This window comes from Salmo salar, chromosome 26, assembly GCF_965601325.2.
Source record: "Salmo salar chromosome 26, fSalSal1, whole genome shotgun sequence".
NCBI lineage: Eukaryota > Metazoa > Chordata > Actinopteri > Salmoniformes > Salmonidae > Salmo > Salmo salar.
In genome coordinates, this window is record NC_138316.1 from 30,745,477 (window position 1) to 30,767,422 (window position 21,946).

General features: G+C 43.7%; 1 protein-coding gene across 1 annotated transcript in view; it reads right to left on the reverse strand.

Moving 5' to 3' along the window:
* LOC106562417 (sodium-dependent noradrenaline transporter-like) overlaps positions 1 to 21,946 on the reverse strand; it is a 72,845-nt gene that overhangs the window by 2,555 nt on the left and 48,344 nt on the right. Inside the window, exons 6-14 of the mRNA XM_045708623.2 lie at positions 19,614 to 19,748; positions 18,755 to 18,858; positions 14,310 to 14,434; positions 12,638 to 12,750; positions 11,553 to 11,681; positions 11,145 to 11,244; positions 8,696 to 8,796; positions 4,529 to 4,696; positions 372 to 446 (exon numbers count right to left, since the gene is read on the reverse strand). Of these exons, the coding sequence (XP_045564579.1) occupies positions 372 to 446; positions 4,529 to 4,696; positions 8,696 to 8,796; positions 11,145 to 11,244; positions 11,553 to 11,681; positions 12,638 to 12,750; positions 14,310 to 14,434; positions 18,755 to 18,858; positions 19,614 to 19,748 (1,050 nt within the window). The remainder of the gene's footprint in view (positions 1 to 371; positions 447 to 4,528; positions 4,697 to 8,695; positions 8,797 to 11,144; positions 11,245 to 11,552; positions 11,682 to 12,637; positions 12,751 to 14,309; positions 14,435 to 18,754; positions 18,859 to 19,613; positions 19,749 to 21,946) is intronic.

Genomic DNA, 21,946 nt, shown 5'->3' on the forward strand with positions numbered 1-21,946 from the left:
TGGAGCATCATTAGATGTCACATTCATAGTTTTCCATTCTGGTCATCACTCTGTCTACCTCCACTATACCTCTCTGTTTTCCAGCCCTTACAGATGTAGAACCTTAAACACACTACAAGTCTGCATTTCCTGCTGTGCAAGAAAATTGTCAGCAACAAAAGAGTGATCAAATTGAGTTTTAAAAAGGTTTCTAAAGTTTTTCATTTTCACCTTAAAATGTCACTTAATTTGCCATAATGAAAAATATATCAACCCCTACAAAAATGTCCATTCATTATAATACACATAATAATTCAAATGTCCTGTTGCTGCAGGATTATTTTCCTGCTCTAGCACACTGGCTCAAATTAAGATCCAACATCTGTACTCACCGTGAACTGTCTGATGGTAGCTCCCTCCGCCACCAGATGATGTTCGTGTTCTGGTGTGATGCAGTAGGCTATCCTCTGAAAATAAACCATTACAGTACGTTATATTACATAACTCATACCTTACAATAAACACATAGTTTTACACTGCATAAAACAGAATCCAAAGAGTTTAGATGCACATTGTCCAAAGCACAAGAGATAGGATCTTGAAGCTTGTAATAAACTAGCGCTTTAATCTATGGTCACAGTTTATTCTATAGATCCACCATTTCTTCTATAGATAAGGAACTTCGAGATAGCTCAAATATGTCGAACAGCTTTCTGATTCTGATGTGATCAGGCTGGACTGGATGTACACTGTACTGTAGTGTGTACTGCATGACCTCTGATGTCTGTTCCAGATTGCCCCCTTCCTCATATCTGACTGAGCGCACTTGGTGTAATAACCGTAGACTGTGATCTCAGCTGGAGGAAAAGCATGGGAGATAGTCACGGAAGGAGTCTAAACACTGCCAGGATATCAGAAGGAAATGCCACGAGGAGTGAGTAAGAAAACACAAGGTAACACTGTTTACTGCTCAGGAAGATAATCAAAGCTGTGGAATGTTGTTTTTATGATTGTACTGTACACTGTTCAGGCTTTGAACCCTCAAGATCTCTAACCAGCGTCCCAAAAGTATTGACATCATCAACCATCAACCATTGAAAAGGAAAAAGTCAGTTTATGAGTCAATTCAATGTCAAGCCGTGAAGACTCCAAGCTAAATGCCTGCCACTGATCTAAGAGTATCTTTGCATAAAATAAACACATACTATTCCAGGGGGGAAACCCTGGTTGAAATGACATCATAATCTGGTTATAAGGATGGCATTTCAACCAGTTTTGACCGCTGGGATACAGATAAGAGGTTGCTATTTACCACAGCTTTCAAGTTACATGACTTCAAGCTACAGTACATACTGTACCTGCCAACATTAACACACTACATGTTAAAACCTCCTAAGGATTGGACCCTTTTTCGCCTAAAATTATATACCCAAATCTAACTACCTGTAGCTCAGAACCTGAAGCAAGGATATGCATATTCTTGATAACATTTTTTATAATTTTTTATTTAACCTTTATTTAACTAGGCAAGTCAGTTAAGAACAAATTCTTATTTACAATGACGGCCTACCCCGGCCAAACCCGGACAATGCTGGGCCAATTGTGCACTGCCCTATGGGACTCTCAATCACAGCCGGTTGTGATATAGCCTGGAATCAAACCAGGGACTGTATTAACGCCTCTAGCACTGAGATGCAGTGCTTTAGACCGCTGCGCCACTCGGGAGCCATTTGAAAGGAAACACTTGGAAGTTTGTGGAAATGTGAAATTAATGTTGGAGAATATAACACATTAGATCAGGTAAAAGATAATACAAACAAAAAAACATGCTTTTTCTATTTATTTTTTGGTTCCATAATCTTTTAGATGCAAGAGAAAGGCCATACATTAAGATAGTAGCCTATGTGTCATTTCGATTGTGTCCACAAGATGGCAGCAGTGTGTGTGCAAAGTTTCAGACTGATCCAGAGAAGAATTACCTCACTATACAAGATTTTGCATCAATTCTGCCAGGAGTTTGCCAAAATGTGCCGAATTGGTCAATTTATACATTTTCAAGTACATAACTATAGAGAACATACAAAAATGCTATGGAAATAAAAAATTGAAGTTTACACACTCCCAGGAATGTCATACATGATGGATCATTAGCTCCCCAACAGAAAAGACACATCAAGATGGCCCGGCAGGGTGGGTGTGGAGCCAGACACAGCAGTGGGGTCAAACTATAGAACCCAGTTCCTACATTTGAATATCAAAATCGATTTTTTTCAAACAAAACTACACTACATTTGTGACCCGATTCAGGAAACTATGCGTATGTCGCAAGTCACGACTTCACAAGGGAGCTGTTTGAACATCAAAAATATTTTTTTTTTAGCAAAATGCGTTTTTTGGCAGAAATGCCTTCTCAAACGTGAACTTTCATGTGCCTTAATATCAAACTTGTATGCCATCTGTAAATATTAATACAATTGTTAAATTACGAGCCTAGTTGGTTTAGCCACAGAAAAAGTGAGCAACCTTCCCGTTAGTCATGATTTACTTGAGATAATGAGTGGGCTGGACATGCCGAGAGTTGGATTTGGGTCTACCATATAGCCCACGTCTGTCTACTGGAGCTGGTCAGTATGTTTAGGTAATTTTTATCATGTTGTACAACTGAATAAAGCTAATGTCAAGTTAAAGTGTACTGTTAGCTAGCTAACGTTAGCTGGCTGGCTCGCTAGCTAACAATATGTGTATGCTCTCCACTTTCTGGAAGACCGAGTTTAGAAATCAGTGGAATCCGAGCATGATAGCTAAGGAGATAGAGAAAACACCAGTCTGGATTACACTGTCAAACTAAGGCAACCATGCATGGCATCAGACAGGAGACACGTCCAACCATGATGTATACTGGTAAGATTTTCAGATATTACATGTTTGACAGAAAGTGAACTGTTAGCTAGCTAACGTTAGCTGGCTGGGTCGCTAGCTAAAATTAAGTGTATGATCTTATTCTTCGTATCTCATTTGCTTGACTAGTTATAGCCATAGAACCTGGTTGGTTAGCTACCTGCAGATTCATGCAGGGTAGTAACGTCATGAGTTCTGATTATGGTCCATTGTTTAGCTTGCTAGCTAGCTAGCTACATATCTTAACAAAAGACCCTACTCTAATTTTGACAAAGTATTTTCATTTCAAGTTAAAGTGTATTGTTAGCTAGCTAGCTAACGTTACATGGCTGGCTCGCTAACTAACGTTACGTCATGCATTGGGATTCATTGTATACCTAGCTAGCTATCTAGCTACATTTCTTAACAAAAGACTCTCATCTTAGTGTGCCAGAGCGCAGAAAAACTGATGCATTTTTGAACGCTCCACACCTGTTGAATATGTCCGGTGTCAGTAAACGTCGGCAACAAAGCGTATTTCAATTGTTGCCAGCAGCACAGTTAGTCACCAACGCTCTGGATAACATGAAAAAAACCTAACCAGCTCTGCTAGGGTGAGTAAAATGGTCAGTGTTCTCTCATTATGTGTCTGGAAGAAGCTAGCCAATGTTAGCCAGTTAGCTTGGATGCTTGACTGTAGTTGTGAGGTCAGAGCTTTCGTACCAATCCTACTTATTGGCCAGAGCATCCAGTGTGCACTCTGAACGCGAAACCACAGACAGAGCAATAGGGCGAGTAATGTTCAATGAGCTGTTCTCTCTCTCAGATGTCTGGAAGTTGTTGGCAAGTTAGTACAGAACGCACGGATCAACCCTTAAAGAGATTGGTGGGGCTAAGGCTTAAGAGGGTATGAACAATGTTGAATGGGTGTAGACAAAGAAGGGCTCTCCAATAGTAGCACCAAAACATTGAACGACGGTTTTCTCAAAAGTGAGTTTACAAGTTGATCAACTTTCAAAGCAGAATTACTTTCCCATTGTTTCCTCAAATGCAGAGTATGATATACCATTTTGGATCTCTAAATCTCTACTTTTATCCAATGTAAAAAACAGAAATTCAAATGTTGCTACATAAGACCGAATCCAAGTGGTGAGTCGCATTTTATCTCTGGGACCCTCAGCATGACAAATCAGAGCAAGATTACTGAATGTAAGTACATTATTTACCTTCAGAGGTGAATGTCTCAAACCAGTGTTTTGTTGTTGTGCACTATCCTCGAACAATAGAATGGTCGTTTTTTCTGTAATAGCTACTGTAAATTGGACACTGCAGTTAGATTAACAAGAATTTCAGCTTTCTGCCCATATAAGACATGTCTATGTTCCGGAAAGTTGGCTGTTGTATACAACATTTTCTAGTCACATTATTGCATATGAGCAACAACCGTTGACACCGATCCCGTAGAGGTTAATGTTTTTACATGTATGTAAATTGTAAAGTCTTTTGTCTGTAATGTCTTTTATGATATATGTCGGACCACAGTAAGACTAGCTGTCGCCATTGGCGTTGGCTAATGGGCATCCTAATAAATCAAATCAAATCGATCTAAGGTTATCTTTACATTATATAAACAACAACTATGCAGATGAGAGGGATTTGTTTTTCCACAGACCTGTTTGAATGTCCCTGGCATACTGAGGAACTTGTAGATGGCGTAGATGGGCACAAACATCATGGAGGACAGAGCTACGCCCCAGCCAATCACATTGGACCATGAAGGAAAGACATAGTCATCATAACTCAGGCCCGTGGACGTCACGATGCTGGCTATCACCACGACCTGGGGAGAGGAGAGAAACAACAGAACAGATAGCTAGGTCATCATACAAACTGAGGACAGGAGAAACAACAGAACTGTTAGCTAGGTCATCATACAAACTGAGGACAGGAGAAACAACAGAACCGTTAGCTAGGTCACCATATAAACTGAGGACAGGAGAAACAACAGAACGGTTAGCTAGGTCATCATACAAACTGAGGACAGGAGAAACAACAGAACCGTTAGCTAGGTCACCATATAAACTGGGGACAGGAGAAACAACAGAACCGTTAGCTAGGTCACCATATAAACTGAGGACAAGAGAAACAACAGAACGGTTAGCTAGGTCATCATACAAACTGAGGACAGGAGAAACAAGAGAACCGTTAGCTAGGTCACCATATAAACTGAGGACAGGAGAAACAACAGAACCGTTAGCTAGGTCATCATATAAACTGAGGACAGGAGAAACAACAGAACTGTTAGCTAGCTCACCATATAAACGGAGGATAGGAGAAACAACAGAACCGTTAGCTAGCTCACCATATAAACTGAGGACAGGAGAAACAACAGAACCGTTAGCTAGGTCATCATACAAACTGAGGACAGGAGAAACAACAGAAGCGTTAGCTAGGTCACCATATAAACTGAGGACAGGAGAAACAACAGAACCATATAGGTCACCATATAAACTGGGGACAGGAGAAACAACAGAACTGTTAGCTAGGTCACCATATAAACTGAGGACAGGAGAAACAACAGAACCGTTAGCTAGGTTACCATACAAACTAAGGACAGGAGAAACAACAGAACGGTTAGTTAGGTCACCATATAAACTGAGGACAGGAGAAACAACAGAACGGTTAGCTAGGTCACATATAAACAGAGGACAGGTGTAAAAACAGAACGGTTAGCTAGGTCATCATACAAACTGAGGACAGGAGAAACAACAGAACCGTTAGCTAGGTCACCATATAAACTGAGGGCAGGAGAAACAACGGAACGGTTAGCTAGGTCACCATATACACTGAGGACAGGAGAAACAACAGAACCGTTAGCTAGGTCACCATATAAACTGAGGACAGGAGAAACAACAAAACGGTTAGCTAGCTCACCATATAAACTAAGGACAGGGAAAACAACAGAACCGTTAGCTAGGTCATCATATAAACTGAGGACAGGGGAAACAACAGAACGGTTAGCTAGGTCACCATATAAACTGAGGACAGGAGAAACAACAGAACGGTTTGCTATGTCACCATATAAACTGAGGACAGGTGTAAAAACAGAATGGTTAGCTAGGTCATCATACAAACTGAGGACAGGAGAAACAACAGAACCGTTAGCTAGCTCACCATATAAACTGAGGGCAGGAGAAACAACAGAACCGTTAGCTAGCTCACCATATAAACTGAGGACAGGAGAAACAACAGAACCGTTAGCTAGCTCACCATATAAACTGAGGACAGGAGAAACAACAGAACCGTTAGCTAGGTCACCATATAAACTGAGGACAGGAGAAACAACAGAACAGTTGCTAGGTCACCATATAAACAGAGGAGAGGAGAAACAACAGAACCGTTAGCTAGGTCATCATATAAACTGAGGACAGGAGAAACAACAGAACCGTTAGCTAGGTCACCATATAAACTGAGGACAGGAGAAACAACAGAACGGTTAGCTAGGTCACCATATAAACTAAGGACAGGGAAACAACAGAACCGTTAGCTAGGTCACCATATAAACTAAGGACAGGGAAACAACAGAACCGTTAGCTAGGTCACCATATAAAATGAGGACAGGAGAAACAACAGAACCGTTAGCTAGGTCACCATATAAACTAAGGACAGGGAAACAACAGAACCGTTAGCTAGGTCACCATATAAAATGAGGACAGGAGAAACAACAGAACCGTTAGCTAGGTCACCATATAAACTGAGGACAGGAGAAACAACAGAACGGTTAGCTAGGTCACCATATAAACTGAGGACAGGAGAAACAACAGAACCGTTAGCTAGGTCACCATATAAACTGAGGACAGGAGAAACAACAGAACCGTTAGCTAGGTCACCATATAAACTGAGGACAGGAGAAACAACAGAACGGTTAGCTAGGTCACCATATAAACTGAGGACAGGAGAAACAACAGAACGGTTTGCTATGTCACCATATAAACTGAGGACAGGGGAAACAACAGAACCGTTAGCTAGGTCACCATATAAACTAAGGACAGGAGAAACAACAGAACGGTTAGCTAGGTCACCATATAAACTGAGGACAGGAGAAACAACAGAACGGTTAGTTAGGTCACCATATAAACTGAGGACAGGGGAAACAACAGAACGGTTAGCTAGGTCATCATATCAACAGAGGACAGGAGGAACAACAGATCCACTAGGTCTTGATGCTGGCTATCACCACAAAGTAAGGAGAGGGGAAAAAACAACAGAGTGGTTATAATATTTCCAACGAGACATCAAACAGAGCTTCTGTAGAAATAACGAATACTCCTCCTCCACTCCGCCACTGTTCATTTTGACAAAAAATGTAAGCATTGCAGAGATGAAATTGAGTTGAATAGAACAGATTAGGGCATGGTTGCTCCCTCTGGGGTTTGAACATACTGTAATAGGCTTTCACTGTAAGTACTCTGGTTCACCTGGCTGCTGTAGACTAGAGACTGGAGGCCCATCACCATTGAACTGTAGCTCTGTAGCTTTGTAACTGTTGCCCCAGAGAGCAGCAAACATCACTAGTAGTTATAATACAACACTGGAAGGTCAGGGAAGTGTCTCTTCCTCATCTCCAACTGAATATCAAAGGCCAACAACATTATTCTATGTCCCTCTTCTACAAATGCCATCTATGCAACAGCCAAAGTTGCGTGCTATCTTCCTGACATCTGCTGTTTCTGCCTTGCTTCTGGAGGTAAGGCTAGCAGAACTATGGTAGCATACACTACACATTAAAACTAAACAATGATAGCTCCCCTCAGACATAAGGTTTAAAGATCATGGTGATGTATTGGTTTACAATCTAATCTACCTCTTTTCCTGGCTTTCAATCTTCCTCTGCTCTTTTTATTTCCTGTTTGCCATATAAAACATATACACTTCCCATATGGAAGGAAGAATATTGACTTATGACTGATCATAATCAATGTAAAAGCATTAAGGGAATAACATAATTTCCCACCAAGACAGATAATGTGCTTTTGGTAATCCCTATCTATACAAACCCATACAGTATCTGTGCTTCATTGACATAGCGTATTTCTAATATTATAAAATATAGAGACCTACACATCCTTAACTAATTCCTAGTGCACTGAACATTCTGTAAATCAATATGTTCAGTAAGTTGTAGTTCAATCAATCAATCAAATGTATTTATAAAGCCCTTTTAACATCAGCCGATGTCACAAAGTGCTATACAGAAACCCAGCCTAAAACCCCAAACATGCAAGCAAAGCAGATGTAGAAGCACGGTGGCTAGGAAAAACCCTAGAAAGGCAGGAACCTAGGAATAAACCTAGAGAGGAACCAGGCTGAGGGGGGCCCAGTCCTCTTCTGGCTGAGCTGGGTTGAGATTATAACAGTATGGCCAAGATGTTCAAATGTAGTTATATTGTAGTTTAATCAGTTTTCATGCAGAGTTCATGTGATGCTAATCTATTCTTGGAGAAACAGTACTTCTAACATGGAGGCGAACAACCTTTAAAAAAATGTAACAGGAAAACATATTTCCTGTGGAAAATTACGAATTGCTGGCACATAATAGGAGTTTAAAAAGACTATAGTACAGTATATGGCAGCCAGTAACAATTAAGAAACCTCTGTTGTGAATTTCCTCATTTAAGCACAATGACATACCTTAGATCATGATTCCTACAGTATGTTTAATACCTTAGGCTTGTGTCAGGCACTTTTCCCTCCCATCCCCACCCCCAGCACCATGCCAAAGGCTTCCGCCCCACCCCAGTCCCCCAACCCGCCCTTTCTTGCCCCCCGGGGGTCTCACCAGTAGGAAGGTGGGGCTGACAAACTTCCAGCACAGCCTCCAGTAGAGACCTGGCTTGAAGCCCATCATGCGCTCGATATCCTCACTGAAGCGGTCCACGCCTGGAGAGGAAACACAGGGCAGAAGACCAGGGCTTGAACTCACGCACACAGAACCAGATCCATAAACCCACTGCAGACCTGGGTTCAAATAGTACTTGTTTCCTTACAAACACTGAAGCTGAGCTTGATTGAGCTTGCCCGGTGCAATACAACCAATAGTCCCGAAAGTATAAACCCTGCCCATCTGGCACTACGGTAAGGTTGAATCAACACTCAACGTACTTGCAAATACTATTTGCACCCAGGTCAGACCCACAGTCCGCTTTGCTTCTGATGTCTCAAGTTCACAGGAGAACTAACGCTCCTCTCATCAATTTCCATACCTAACAGGTGGAGCATTGGCTGACAAAGAGCTTCATGGCACCCAACTCCAATTTCTTGTATAATTATGAGTTCACACAGCAGTAAAAATGCAGCTCAATGATATCTGTTTCATAAAAGTCTCTAAGCCTTCCAAGTATGTTATATTATAATTTCACACAGGGTTAAGTCTGCCTATAAGGAGATGGATCGTGTCCCAAACGGCACTATATAATACACTACTTTTGACCAAAAGTAGTACACTATATAGGGAATATGGTGCCATTCGGTACACAACCATGATGTTTCTATAGCTTGGGCATAATGTTTCTTAATCAAGGCAGCCCAGGCTTGTTAACATCTACAAGAAGACCCTCTCCTTTTATCTCCTCCCGACAACAGCTCAGCATCTGGGGTGCTCTGTCTGTCTCACCTCCTCATGAGGTTCAGTTTCAACAGTTAATGCTGACTATAAATCATGGTGTACATTGGTGGGCTGTAGTTTAAAGATAAAGCACAAGTCATCTTGTCGACGTACAGTATTATCTCTGTGCAATACATAAAACACTAAACAGACTGCATACAACTCTTCACACACCATATAATTATTCACTACTCTCCCTCACACATGCCCATGCTAGGTAGCCTAGCGGTTAGAGTATTGGGCCTGTAACCGAAAGGTTGCTAGTTCAAATCCCCAAGGTGAGAAGTCTGTTGATGTGCCCTAAAGCAAGGCACTTAACCCTAATTTGCTCCAGGGGTTCTGTACTACTATGGATGACCCTGTCACATTTATTCAAGTTTCTATTGGATGAATAACACAAACCGCTAAACAGACAATTACAAACACACTGTACTGTGCAGTCTCTTATGACTCCCCCATGCCTCCCCTCCCAGCCTCCCTCTCCTCTGACCCCCACCAAGGGAGACAGTCAGTAGTTAGCCTCCCCTCCCTGCCTCCCTCTCCTCTGTCCCCCACCAAGGGAGACAGTCAGTAGTTAGCCTCCCTCTCCTCTGACCCCCACCAAGGGAGACAGTGAGTAGTTAGCCTCCCCTCCTTGCCTCCCTCTCCTCTGACCCCCACCAAGGGAGACAGTCAGTAGTTAGCCTCCCCTCCTTGCCTCCCTCTCCTCTGACCCCCACCAAGGGAGAGAGTCAGTAGTTAGCCTCCCCTCCTTGCCTCCCTCTCCTCTGTCCCCCACCAAGGGAGACAGTCAGTAGTTAGCCCCCCCTCCTTGCCTGCCTCTCCTCTGACCCCCACCAAGGGAGAGAGTCAGTAGTTATTCTCCCCTCCTTGCCTCCCTCTCCTCTGACCCCCACCAAGGGAGAGAGTCAGTAGTTAGCCTCTCCTCCTTGCCTCCCTCTCCTCTGACCCCCACCAAGGGAGACAGTCAGTAGTTAGCCTCCCATCAGTGGTCTGTGTGTGGCTCTGGCTGTGGCCTACTTTATGATGGCTGCAATCTACTGTCTGACAATGGGAGTGTATGGAGGGATGGAGAGGAGTGGAAGGGAGCAGGGAGGAAGGGAGAAGGCAGGAGGTGTAGGGAAGGAGGGGAGTGTATGGAAAGCTGAAGACATGGAGAGGGAGCAGAGGAGAGGAGTATTGGGAGAGATGGAGATCTATTAGTGAAGAGAGGCAGTCTAGAAGATAAGAGGAGGGAGAGAGTGTATGGAGAAATGGAAAGAGGAGTATTGGGAGAGATGGAGAAAGGGGGTTAACGGTGGCAGTCTAAGGAAGGGAAGCACGGTGTCTCTACACTGCCAGTAAATGTCAGGTGTAGCTGCAGGGCCTGGGTAGTGAAGATGCCAGGGAGTTAGGGAGGTTGAGAGAGCCCAGCGGAGGAGAGGGCAGGCCAGGAGAGGGCAACTGTGGGCAGGAGGTGATGGAGGGTGGGGTGATGGAGGGATGGACAGAACAAAGGGCTGGGCTCTAATGAACAACAGAAGAGGATGAGGAAAGGTACAGTAAATAAGCAGGTTCACCACAGTAAGAAGTCAGCATTAGTATGTGCCTCTGTACTATGCTAAGGGGGACCGATTATACATACCGTAGAACCAGGACACCCCAATGGCCTCAATCAGCACCCCAAACAAGATGGAGGTCCCTGCCGCGTAGTTATCCAACAAAGTCAGCACATATATACCTCCCTGAGAGAGAGAGACAGATACAGAGACACAATGTCAAAAGGTTGTTGCAGATGTTACTGAGGGCAACCTGGCTGCAGTTAACTACTGTGAGCTGGCAAGGATAAGCATGAAACACAAAGCTTATCCAGTCAGTCAATAACAGCACTTCACATGGTTGGACAGGGGTTTCCCTTTTCTGTCTTTCCTGTGACTAATCCACCTAAATCACAGAGGCACACTCTATCTTGTGTCTCTTTGGTTTGATTTATGCAATCATATGACAACTATGAAAATCATATGTGACTCAGAGGAACAGGAAGTGACCTCACATTAGTGATGCAGAAGAGCGCGACAAGGAAGGTTCCAAATGCCGTGGCGAAGGTGAACAGCTTCCTGTTCCTCTTCAGGATCTTGAAGTCGTCTGACAGTCCTGTGATGACCGCCTCCATACCGCCCATCTAGAAGACAGACAGACAGACAGACAGACAGACAGACAGACAGACAGACAGACAGACAGACAGACAGACAGACAGACAGACAGACAGACAGACAGACAGACAGACAGACAGACAGACAGACAGACAGACAGACAGACAGACAGACAGACAGACAGACAGACAGACAGAAGGATGATTCAGTGACAAACACATAAACCGTAGTGCCTACAGTAGTAATGTAACAGAATCACAGTCTTCGCACCCAAACAGAATACCTTTGGCCTAGAATATAAATGATCAGACCTAGCTTTCTTAGTGCAGTGCTACATTGGGCATGACTACTACTGTAAAAGAAAATGTTCCCCTGCTGTGGAATTTCATTTCTCTCTTCATTTACAGTAAATTATCACCTTGTGTAACAGAAATTGAATGAGGAAAAATGTAAATCTCTCTGAACAAAGTTTTCCTGTGTTTCAGGTTGCGGTGCATGTGGTTTTCCACCTCATGCTTCATGGTTATTGGGTAACAGTCAAAACAACTGCCTTCCCTCACTGCTGCTAGTCTGGACAATACCTAGAGCACTCACTGCAACCATGGGAAAGTAGAATAATGCAGAGAGAGACAGAGCGAGGGACAGCGAGAGGGACAGAGAGAGACAGAGAGAGAGAGAGACAGAGGGACAGATAGAGAGAGAGCGAGACAGGGAGAGACAGAGAGAGAGAGACAGAAGAGGGAGAGAGAAGAGAGAGAGAGAGAGAGAGAGAGAGAGAGAGAGAGAGAGAGAGAGACAGAAAGACAGATATAGATAGATAGAGTGGAGGAGATTATATAGTATTCTAATCTTCACATACTATAAATCCACTAGATAGATCAGATAAACCCACCATAAGATAGAAACAAAAGGTCAGTAGCCATATGTGCCCTGTGGTGGTACATAGCATGCAGTCATTCAACCCTGAGGAAAGCCAGTAACTCACAGAGCTGTCGATGCCCAGAGTCAGCAGCATGATGAAGAATACTATGGCCCAGAAGGTAGATCCAGGCAGGGTGGAGATGGCCTCAGGATAGATGATGAACACCAGTCCTGCACCTGCACTCACAGATACACAGATAGAGACACTTGTGATAGGACACACCAGAGCCAACTGATTACCATCAGTCTATAAAACGGTGCCTTGTTTGGTGGGATGCTGAAATAAAACAGTATATTGTTGGGTGGGATGTTGATATATAACTTCCTTGTCCTGAGCTTGACCCTGTCCACAAGGTCGTTTTAGAGGAAATAAGAGATGGTTTAACAATGGAAAGGAAAGTGAAAGAAGGAGGAGCGGATGGAGAAAGACAGAGAAGTGAGGACACAAGATGACAAAGAAATGACAGACAACTAGAGACAGTAGAAAGTAGAAGACAAAAGAACTAGAAAGCAAAGCAGATTTTTAACAGATCCCATTCTTTTTGTATGTCTGCCAACCCCTCTCCACAGCAGGCCAGTATTTATGTGACTTCTTGGAAACTGCTTGCCTTAAAAAAACAGTTTGAAATGTTCTCTGGTATTTCAATTCCATCTGAACCCCAGAGCCTCTCAGCTACTGTTGCAATCAATTATATGAAAAGCATTGCACATTGCTGCTCATTCTTAAAGGGATGATTCACCCATTTTGAATGTTATATCATTTTTGTGCATCACTGAGCGATGTTTGATCGATTCCTGGGATCATTTCATGTTTTCATGTGTATCTGAGCTATTGCCGTACAAGCAGGAAGACTTTTGCATCACTTGTCATACCGGCTGTATTTCTGCCTGCTTGAATGGCAGTAGCTCAGATATACATGAAAACATGAAATCGCTTATAGACGCACAAAAACGATATAACATTCAAAATGGGTGAATCTTTATTTTAAGTTGTTTGATTTAGTGAGCAGTAACAGTAAGCTTGAGGAATGTTTAGTTCCATGATGAATTTATGTTTTGACTGGGTTTGAAACTCTCTAAATGGTGTGTAGATGACTGACTGTTGGGTGTTGTCAGAATCCTGTCCTCCCTTAGACCAGGTGACTCCCCTCGCTCTTCTCAGGGACTGTTCATGTGTTGAGTCTGTCCTAGCTGAGTCATAGCCTGGGTGGATCCACCATACAAACACAGCACTCTCTGGGGGCTGGCCAGGGAAAAGAGAATACTGTGGGTAGCCTGCAATATAGCCTTGTACTGTATGTTTCCTAATAAGGCATGTCTATCTTCCTATCTTTTTCTTTGTGTTTTATGAGGTATCTATGCTGTGGACAGTTTGGTCATGAATCTGGTTCTAAATGAAGTTGGGTGTGTTGTTGGAGTGTGTGTGGTCTGGTTGTGTTACACATGTCATCCTCCACACCACTTATTGTGTGTGTGTTCGTGTTCTTGCTTGTGTGTGTGTGTGTGTGTGTGTGTGTGTGTGTGTGTGTGTGTGTGTGTGTGTGTGTGTGTGTGTGTGTGTGTGTGTGTGTGTGTGTGTTCGTGTTCGTGTTCGTGTTCTTGCTTGTGTGTGTGTGTGTGTGTGTGTGTGTGTGTGTGTGTGTGTGTGTGTGTGTGTGTGTGTGTGTGTGTGTGTGTGTGTGTGTGTGTGTGTGTGTGTGTGTGTGTGTATGCATGTCTAGTAGGGTTCCTTTCACCTTCAGTGGCCACGTCCTCTATCCTGACTCCGTGTTTGTAGGCCATGTAGCCGAGCACAGAGAAGATGGCGAACCCTGAAAAGAAGCTGGTGACACAGTTCACTGTACTGGTCAGGATAGCATCCCTGTTGGGAAGAGAACACACACACATAAAACATGTTTAGAAAAATAAAGCTACCATGAAAGTACCAGGACAGGTTTTAGAACAATAATAAACCCACCATATTAACACTTAGACTATTGGACTTCCTGTTGCTTCCTTGAACCATAGTCAATCTAAACCAACATTTTTATTGGAACCATATCTTGGGTCTTGTCTTGAGGGTCTTGTCTTGAGGGTCTTGTCAAGGTATTAGAAGACAGAATAACGAAGGGGCCGTAACCCCCCACCCCACCACCAAGCCCTGGGTCCAACCTCACCACATCATAGCAAGCTTCTGCCACAACATGGACCCAGCAGAGATCTCCCAGATCCGGAATGTGGTAGCCCACCAAGGAGCACTGTTAGGACGGCAGCAAGAACACCTCTCCCAAATCTCCGGGAACCGTCGGGCAATTGCTGAGTCGCTCCAACCATGGCATGCCCCCAACCAAGGAGGAGCCAATGCCCAGGTCTCATCGCCCAGTGCTACAGACGTCGTTGTGGTTCCTCCAGGGAACCTGCACCGGGAGCCCAAGATCCCAGCCCCTGAGCGGTATGACGGTCACCCGGGAGGATGCAAGGGGTTTCTCACTCAGTGTACTCTGGTGTTCGGGCTACAGTCCTCCTCGTTCCACACCGATCAGGCCATGATCACCTACATCATCACTCTACTCTCGGGCAAGGCCCTGGCGTGGGCAATGGCGGTGTGGGAACAGCAGCCACCATCTTGCAGATCTGTAGTAGCCTTCACTGCAACGAGTCTTCAACCACCCAGTCTGCCGGACGAGAAGTGGCCAGCCGACTGTTCAACCTCCGCCAAGGGGCCATTGAGTTCCGCATCCTCGCCGCCGGGAGTGGGTGGAATACGGAGGCACGCTTTCCACCAGGGTCTGTCTAACTCCATCAAAGATGAACTGTCCACTCGGGAACTGGGAGAGGACCTCGAGTCCCTGAAAACACTGGAAATCAGAATTGACAACCGGGAACGGGGCAGACAGCGCCCTTTTGACACCCCACTCCGGGATTCCGGTTTCCTGAGCACCCCAAGGCCACCGAGCCCAGCATGGAGGATCCCATACAGCTGGGTCGCACACGTCTGAGCCCACAGGAGCGTGACAGGCGCATGCACAAAGGCACCCCGGGGTTGTCTGTATTCCCTCTCGACCCCTAATGCAGCAGTCATGGACAATTACATCCGGGAGTCGCTGGAGGCGGGTTTCAATCGCCCCTCTACATCCCCTGCTGGTGGATGTAAGAAGAATGGAGGCCTGCATCCCTGCATCGACTACAGAGGGCTGAACCAGATTACAATCAAGAATTGTTACCCCCTATCCCTGATGTCCTCCGCATTGGAGTTGGTCCAAGGGGCACAATTCTTCACCAAACTGGACCTCCGCAACGCTTACAATCTGGTGAGAATCAGGGAGGGAGATGAATGGAAGACTGCCTTTAACACCCCTAGTGGCCACAATGAGTATTTAGTCATGCCCTTCAGATTATCGAACTCACCAGAAGTCTTTCAAGCATTGGTCAATGACACCCTGAGGGATATGTTGAATCGGTTCGTCTTTGTTAACCTCAACGACATCTTGATTTTCTCCAAGACCCTTCCGGAACACATACTGCACGTCCGCCAAGTCCTGAGACGCCTCCTGCAGAGCCAACTATATGTCAAGGTAGAGAAGTGTGAGTTCCACGTATCCCAGGATTCCTTCCTGGGTCACATTATCTCTACCACAGGCATCCAAATGGACCCCGTAAAGATTGAGGCGGTCGCAAACTGGCCCCGTCCCACCTCACTCAAGCAGGTCCAGCGGTTCCTTGGGTTTTCCAAATTTTACAGGCGTTTTACATACAACTTTGGTGCGGGTGCAGAGCCTCTCACGGTCCTAACCCGCAAGTCCCAGACCCGTTTTTGCTGGACCCCGAAGATGACAGGGCATTCATGGAGCTCAAGGGACGTTTCACCTCTGGACCCATCCTCGTTCATCCTGATCCGACTCATCCCTTTGTGGTGGAGGTGGACGCCTCGGACACCGGAGCAGGGTGGCCATTTCACAGCGGAACAAGTAGAACAAGAAACTGCACCCATGTCCCTTTTTCTCCAAACAGGTACTGTCATGGTTCCTCCTGGCACCAGAGAGACTTTTATTGGACTCAGGTGTGTCTTATTATTTCATGATTGTGTCCCTGTTAAAAGAGGTGTGTTTTCTGTGGTTTCTTTGCAGAAGCTTGAATTGTTTACCGTGTGCGTTTTGTTTGTTTATTGAGTGAGTTTGAGACTTAGTGTTTGGTGTTTTTCTAGTGTACTGTGATCCTGCGGCTACTGTTTCTCAGTAAAGTATTTCTGTTTATCCTTAACCACGTCTGGTCTCTTCTCTGCACCTGGGTCCAACCTCACCACATCACAGAAACAATAAAAAAGGGTCCCCCCCACCCCTGTTTTGGTAAGAAGCTGTGGGATGGGGCTGGAGAAATGTAACCTCTCTCAAATTCATAGACAGAGCTATGGATTTAAGGACTGACCATCCACGATATCAAATGTATAGTGTAAACCATGCTTTAAGGCTATATAGTGTTTGTTTACATTTACTTTGTTTACAAACTTTGGAGTAAAACAAAGCTTATATTTTGGGTTCTGATGGGGTACGACAGTTGAACTAAGCTCATGAGGCATTTATAAGTTATATTCTTCAAGAATCAATGAGTACATGTCATTAAATAATATGTCCAAAAATGGATGCATCAACTGCTGATTGCCCCTTTAAAGAGTTTAATTTTGTATTGGTTTTAATTAACCATTTTGATGCCAGAGGGACTGGATGTTGTTTGAGAGCCTTTGAGGCCCACCTGGAAATCAAACTAGGTGAAAGCCTGAAGACTGTTTGTGGTCAGTAACCCACGATCAGTCAGCAGACAGACAGAGAGAACATGGACCACAGTCTGACCTCAACCGTCCCATCTGTGTACAATATGGAGAATAATACAACCAGCTGCTAGCCACTTGGATGTCATTTGAGAATATCTACGGATGTAACAGCCAACTTTCACAAGTCCTCATTCAGCCTCTCAGCTCCCAAATATGGCCCAGCTGAGCACACATGAGGCCTTCAGCTGTGTTGGGGGAGGTGTTTAGATCAAGACAAGTAATCTATAAGAGTGGGAAATTCAATTGGCTGTACAGCGTCACACTACAATAAGACTACCCAGCTAACACATAACGTTCTGAGAACCCTATGTTTCCGAGACCTTGGTGAAAGCGTGGTAGTCCTATAGTAATTTTGCATACAACCTTCCCACAATGTTCTGTGAATGATGCAGGACACCCAGTTAGCACATACTGTTCTGAGAACCATATGTTTCTTAGGTGGGAAATTCATAACGTTTGCTACAGATTTGTAGCAGATACTGTAGCTATACACCTTGACAAACTTAGCAGTGAGTGAGTGATGACCATAAAAACACACATGACTGATGGCTATAGCTAATTAGCTGTGTTCAACAAGTATATTATTCTTCTGTCTTTATCTAGCTCTACTTGTGATATTTTACCTTGCCTTGCTGGCTTGATAGTTTGCTAGGTAATCAATCCTCTGATGACATCTGTGATGCTGTAGATGATAACTATCTGAATACATGAGCTGCGTCTGAAGTTGGATGTGGTCATATTCACTTCAATGTAAACAAGCCCATTATCTGGTGCGAACCTGCGCATGCAACTTTTCATGATGCGGCCGGGAAATTGGTCTATTGAATGGGTGGACAATGGTCCATGGACAAACATTACTGTATTGTTACCACTGCAGCCAGCGAGACACCTACTGACCTATACATACACAAACACAGCTGGAATACAAAAGAGACCATATATCTACACACGTGTTTTTAAAAGCAGAATGGGTCTGATAGCAGCACCCACCTCTCCACTTTCACAGGAACCTATTATTGATGACAAGGATCAGCAGACCCCACAGTCTAATGTCTGTTTCACGGTGAGGGGTTTAGAGGACGACAGAATGGCAGGGAAGGTAACACTGCCTATGGCTACAGCCATCATCTGGCCTAGCATGGCCTGCACTTATCCTGTTAGCTCCAAGCCAGAAGGTCCACTGGCCTGATACACATCACCTTTCTGTCCAGTTAAAACAGGAAAGATAAACCTAAAGAGCACTAAACAAAGCACAGGATCTGTTCTATCTCATTGTCTGGTTACGGGTTATAGAAGGTCATGTAAGCCTTGTAAGGTCATGATAGAGAAGCACTGAGGACAGCACCGTGATATCAACACAGTGATACGTCTTACCTGTAACAGTTGTTGTCAAATTTATTGTAGCTGGCAAATGCAATGAGCACTCCAAAGCCAGCTCCCAAGGAGTAGAAGATCTGGGTAGCAGCATCAATCCACACCTACAGCAGGAACATAGAAAGATACTTTATGTGTTGCTCTCAAAGATTTGTCTTCGTGGCCTGTGTGATCCGGAGGTTACAGCCTCTGACCCCGGCCCACTGCCCTTTGACTCACCCTTCCCCTATCCCCCCCATCTTTCCAACACTTTACTATCTCTTCAATCAAGCGAAGAAATTAAGAAACTGCCCCACTCCTTAAAAAAATATAAAATATTTGTCCTCAAAGAGCCCATGGCATTACAATAAAATACAGAGAAGAGCACTACATTTGACAGAATCTCTCCTGAGTACTGACTATCTACTGACTATTGGCTCTAAATAATCTCATCTCTGATATGATTCCTTGGCCATGTTTTCAAAAAGAGCTCCTTACCGTTCATTTACTGCGTTCTATATTGAATATGGCACATTTTATTCCTATCTTTTTTCCCTCCACTTTGTTTACAAAAACAGCTAACACATGTTTTGGTTTCTAAATGAGTTAATTACATGTATTTCCATATTGGACGTGACTATGGGAGCTCGAGCAGTAACACTGTCCTGCACTCTGAGGCTGTGTCTCTCAGTAAAAGGGTTTACAAATTCTTGTATCTTTTCCAAAATTCCCAGGTTTTAAGAAATCCTGTTAGGTGGATCCCGGATTTCTAGTTAATTCTCTCTTGATTCCGGGAACGTGGGAATTTTGTAAGTTATTGGAAATATTGCATCCCTAATTTCAGTAACACACTGTATTGTACTCAAAAGACCTGTCTGACCTTGGGGTCGTTGAGTTGTTTAAAGTCGATGTGGAGGTAGGCCCGTATGCCGTCCATAGCCCCTGGCAGAGTGATGCCTCTGATCAGCAGGACGAACAGCACCACATAGGGCATTGTGGCCGTGATGTACACCACCTGGACACAACACAACACAGAACATTAGCTACATGACAACAGTAGTGTTCAATACACCACCTGGACACAACACAACACAGAACATTAGATACATGACAACAGTAGTGTTCAATACACCACCTGGACACAACACAACACAACACAGAACATTAGCTACATGACAACAGTAGTGTTCAATACATCACCTGGACACAACACAACACAGAACATTAGCTACATGACAACAGTAGTGTTCAATACATCACCTGGACACAACACAACACAGAACATTAGATACATGACAACAGTAGTGTTCAATACATCACCTGGACACAACACAACACAGAACATTAGATACATGACAACAGTAGTGTTCAATACATCACCTGGACACAACACAACACAGAACATTAGCTACATGACAACAGTAGTGTTCAATACACCACCTGGACACAACACAGAACATTAGATACATGACAACAGTAGTGTTCAATACACCACCTGGACACAACACAACACAGAACATTAGATACATGACAACAGTAGTGTTCAATACACCACCTGGACACAACACAGAACATTAGATACATGACAACAGTAGTGTTCAATACACCACCTGGACACAACACAACACAGAACATTAGATACATGACAACAGTAGTGTTCAATACACCACCTGGACACAACACAACACAGAACATTAGATACATGACAACAGTAGTGTTCAATACACCACCTGGACACAACACAACACAGAACATTAGATACATGACAACAGTAGTGTTCAATACACCACCTGGACACAACACAACACAGAACATTAGATACATGACAACAGTAGTGTTCAATACATCACCTGGACACAACACAACACAGAACATTAGATACATGACAACAGTAGTGTTCAATACATCACCTGGACACAACACAACACAGAACATTAGATACATGACAACAGTAGTGTTCAATACACCACCTGGACACAACACAACACAGAACATTAGATACATGACAACAGTAGTGTTCAATACATCACCTGGACACAACACAACACAGAACATTAGATACATGACAACAGTAGTGTTCAATACACCACCTGGACACAACACAACACAGAACATTAGATACATGACAACAGTAGTGTTCAATACATCACCTGGACACAACACAACACAGAACATTAGCTACATGACAACAGTAGTGTTCAATACATCACCTGGACACAACACAACACAGAACATTAGATACATGACAACAGTAGTGTTCAATACATCACCTGGACACAACACAACACAGAACATTAGATACATGACAACAGTAGTGTTCAATACACCACCTGGACACAACACAACACAGAACATTAGATACATGACAACAGTAGTGTTCAATACATCACCTGGACACAACACAACACAGAACATTAGATACATGACAACAGTAGTGTTCAATACACCACCTGGACACAACACAACACAACACAGAACATTAGATACATGACAACAGTAGTGTTCAATACACCACCTGGACACAACACAACACAACACAGAACATTAGCTACATGACAACAGTAGTGTTCAATACATCACCTGGACACAACACAACACAGAACATTAGATACATGACAACAGTAGTGTTCAATACACCACCTGGACACAACACAGAACATTAGATACATGACAACAGTAGTGTTCAATACACCACCTGGACACAACACAACACAGAACATTAGATACATGACAACAGTAGTGTTCAATACACCACCTGGACACAACACAACACATAACATTAGCTACATGACAACAGTAGTGTTCAATACATCACCTGGACACAACACAACACAGAACATTAGCTACATGACAACAGTAGTGTTCAATACATCACCTGGACACAACACAACACAGAACATTAGATACATGACAACAGTAGTGTTCAATACATCACCTGGACACAACACAACACAGAACATTAGATACATGACAACAGTAGTGTTCAATACACCACCTGGACACAATACAGAACATTAGATACATGACTATCTGCACCTGTCTTTTCTTACCATCACAGATTTTGCTGATAACTACTTTATTGAGGGAAAATGTGCAAGCTACAACTGTGATATGTGGTTGTCTCACCTAGCTATCCTAAGATTAATGCACTAATTGTAAGCCGCTCTGGATAAGAGCGTCTACCTGGAACCAAAAACATTTCTTCAAAGGCTT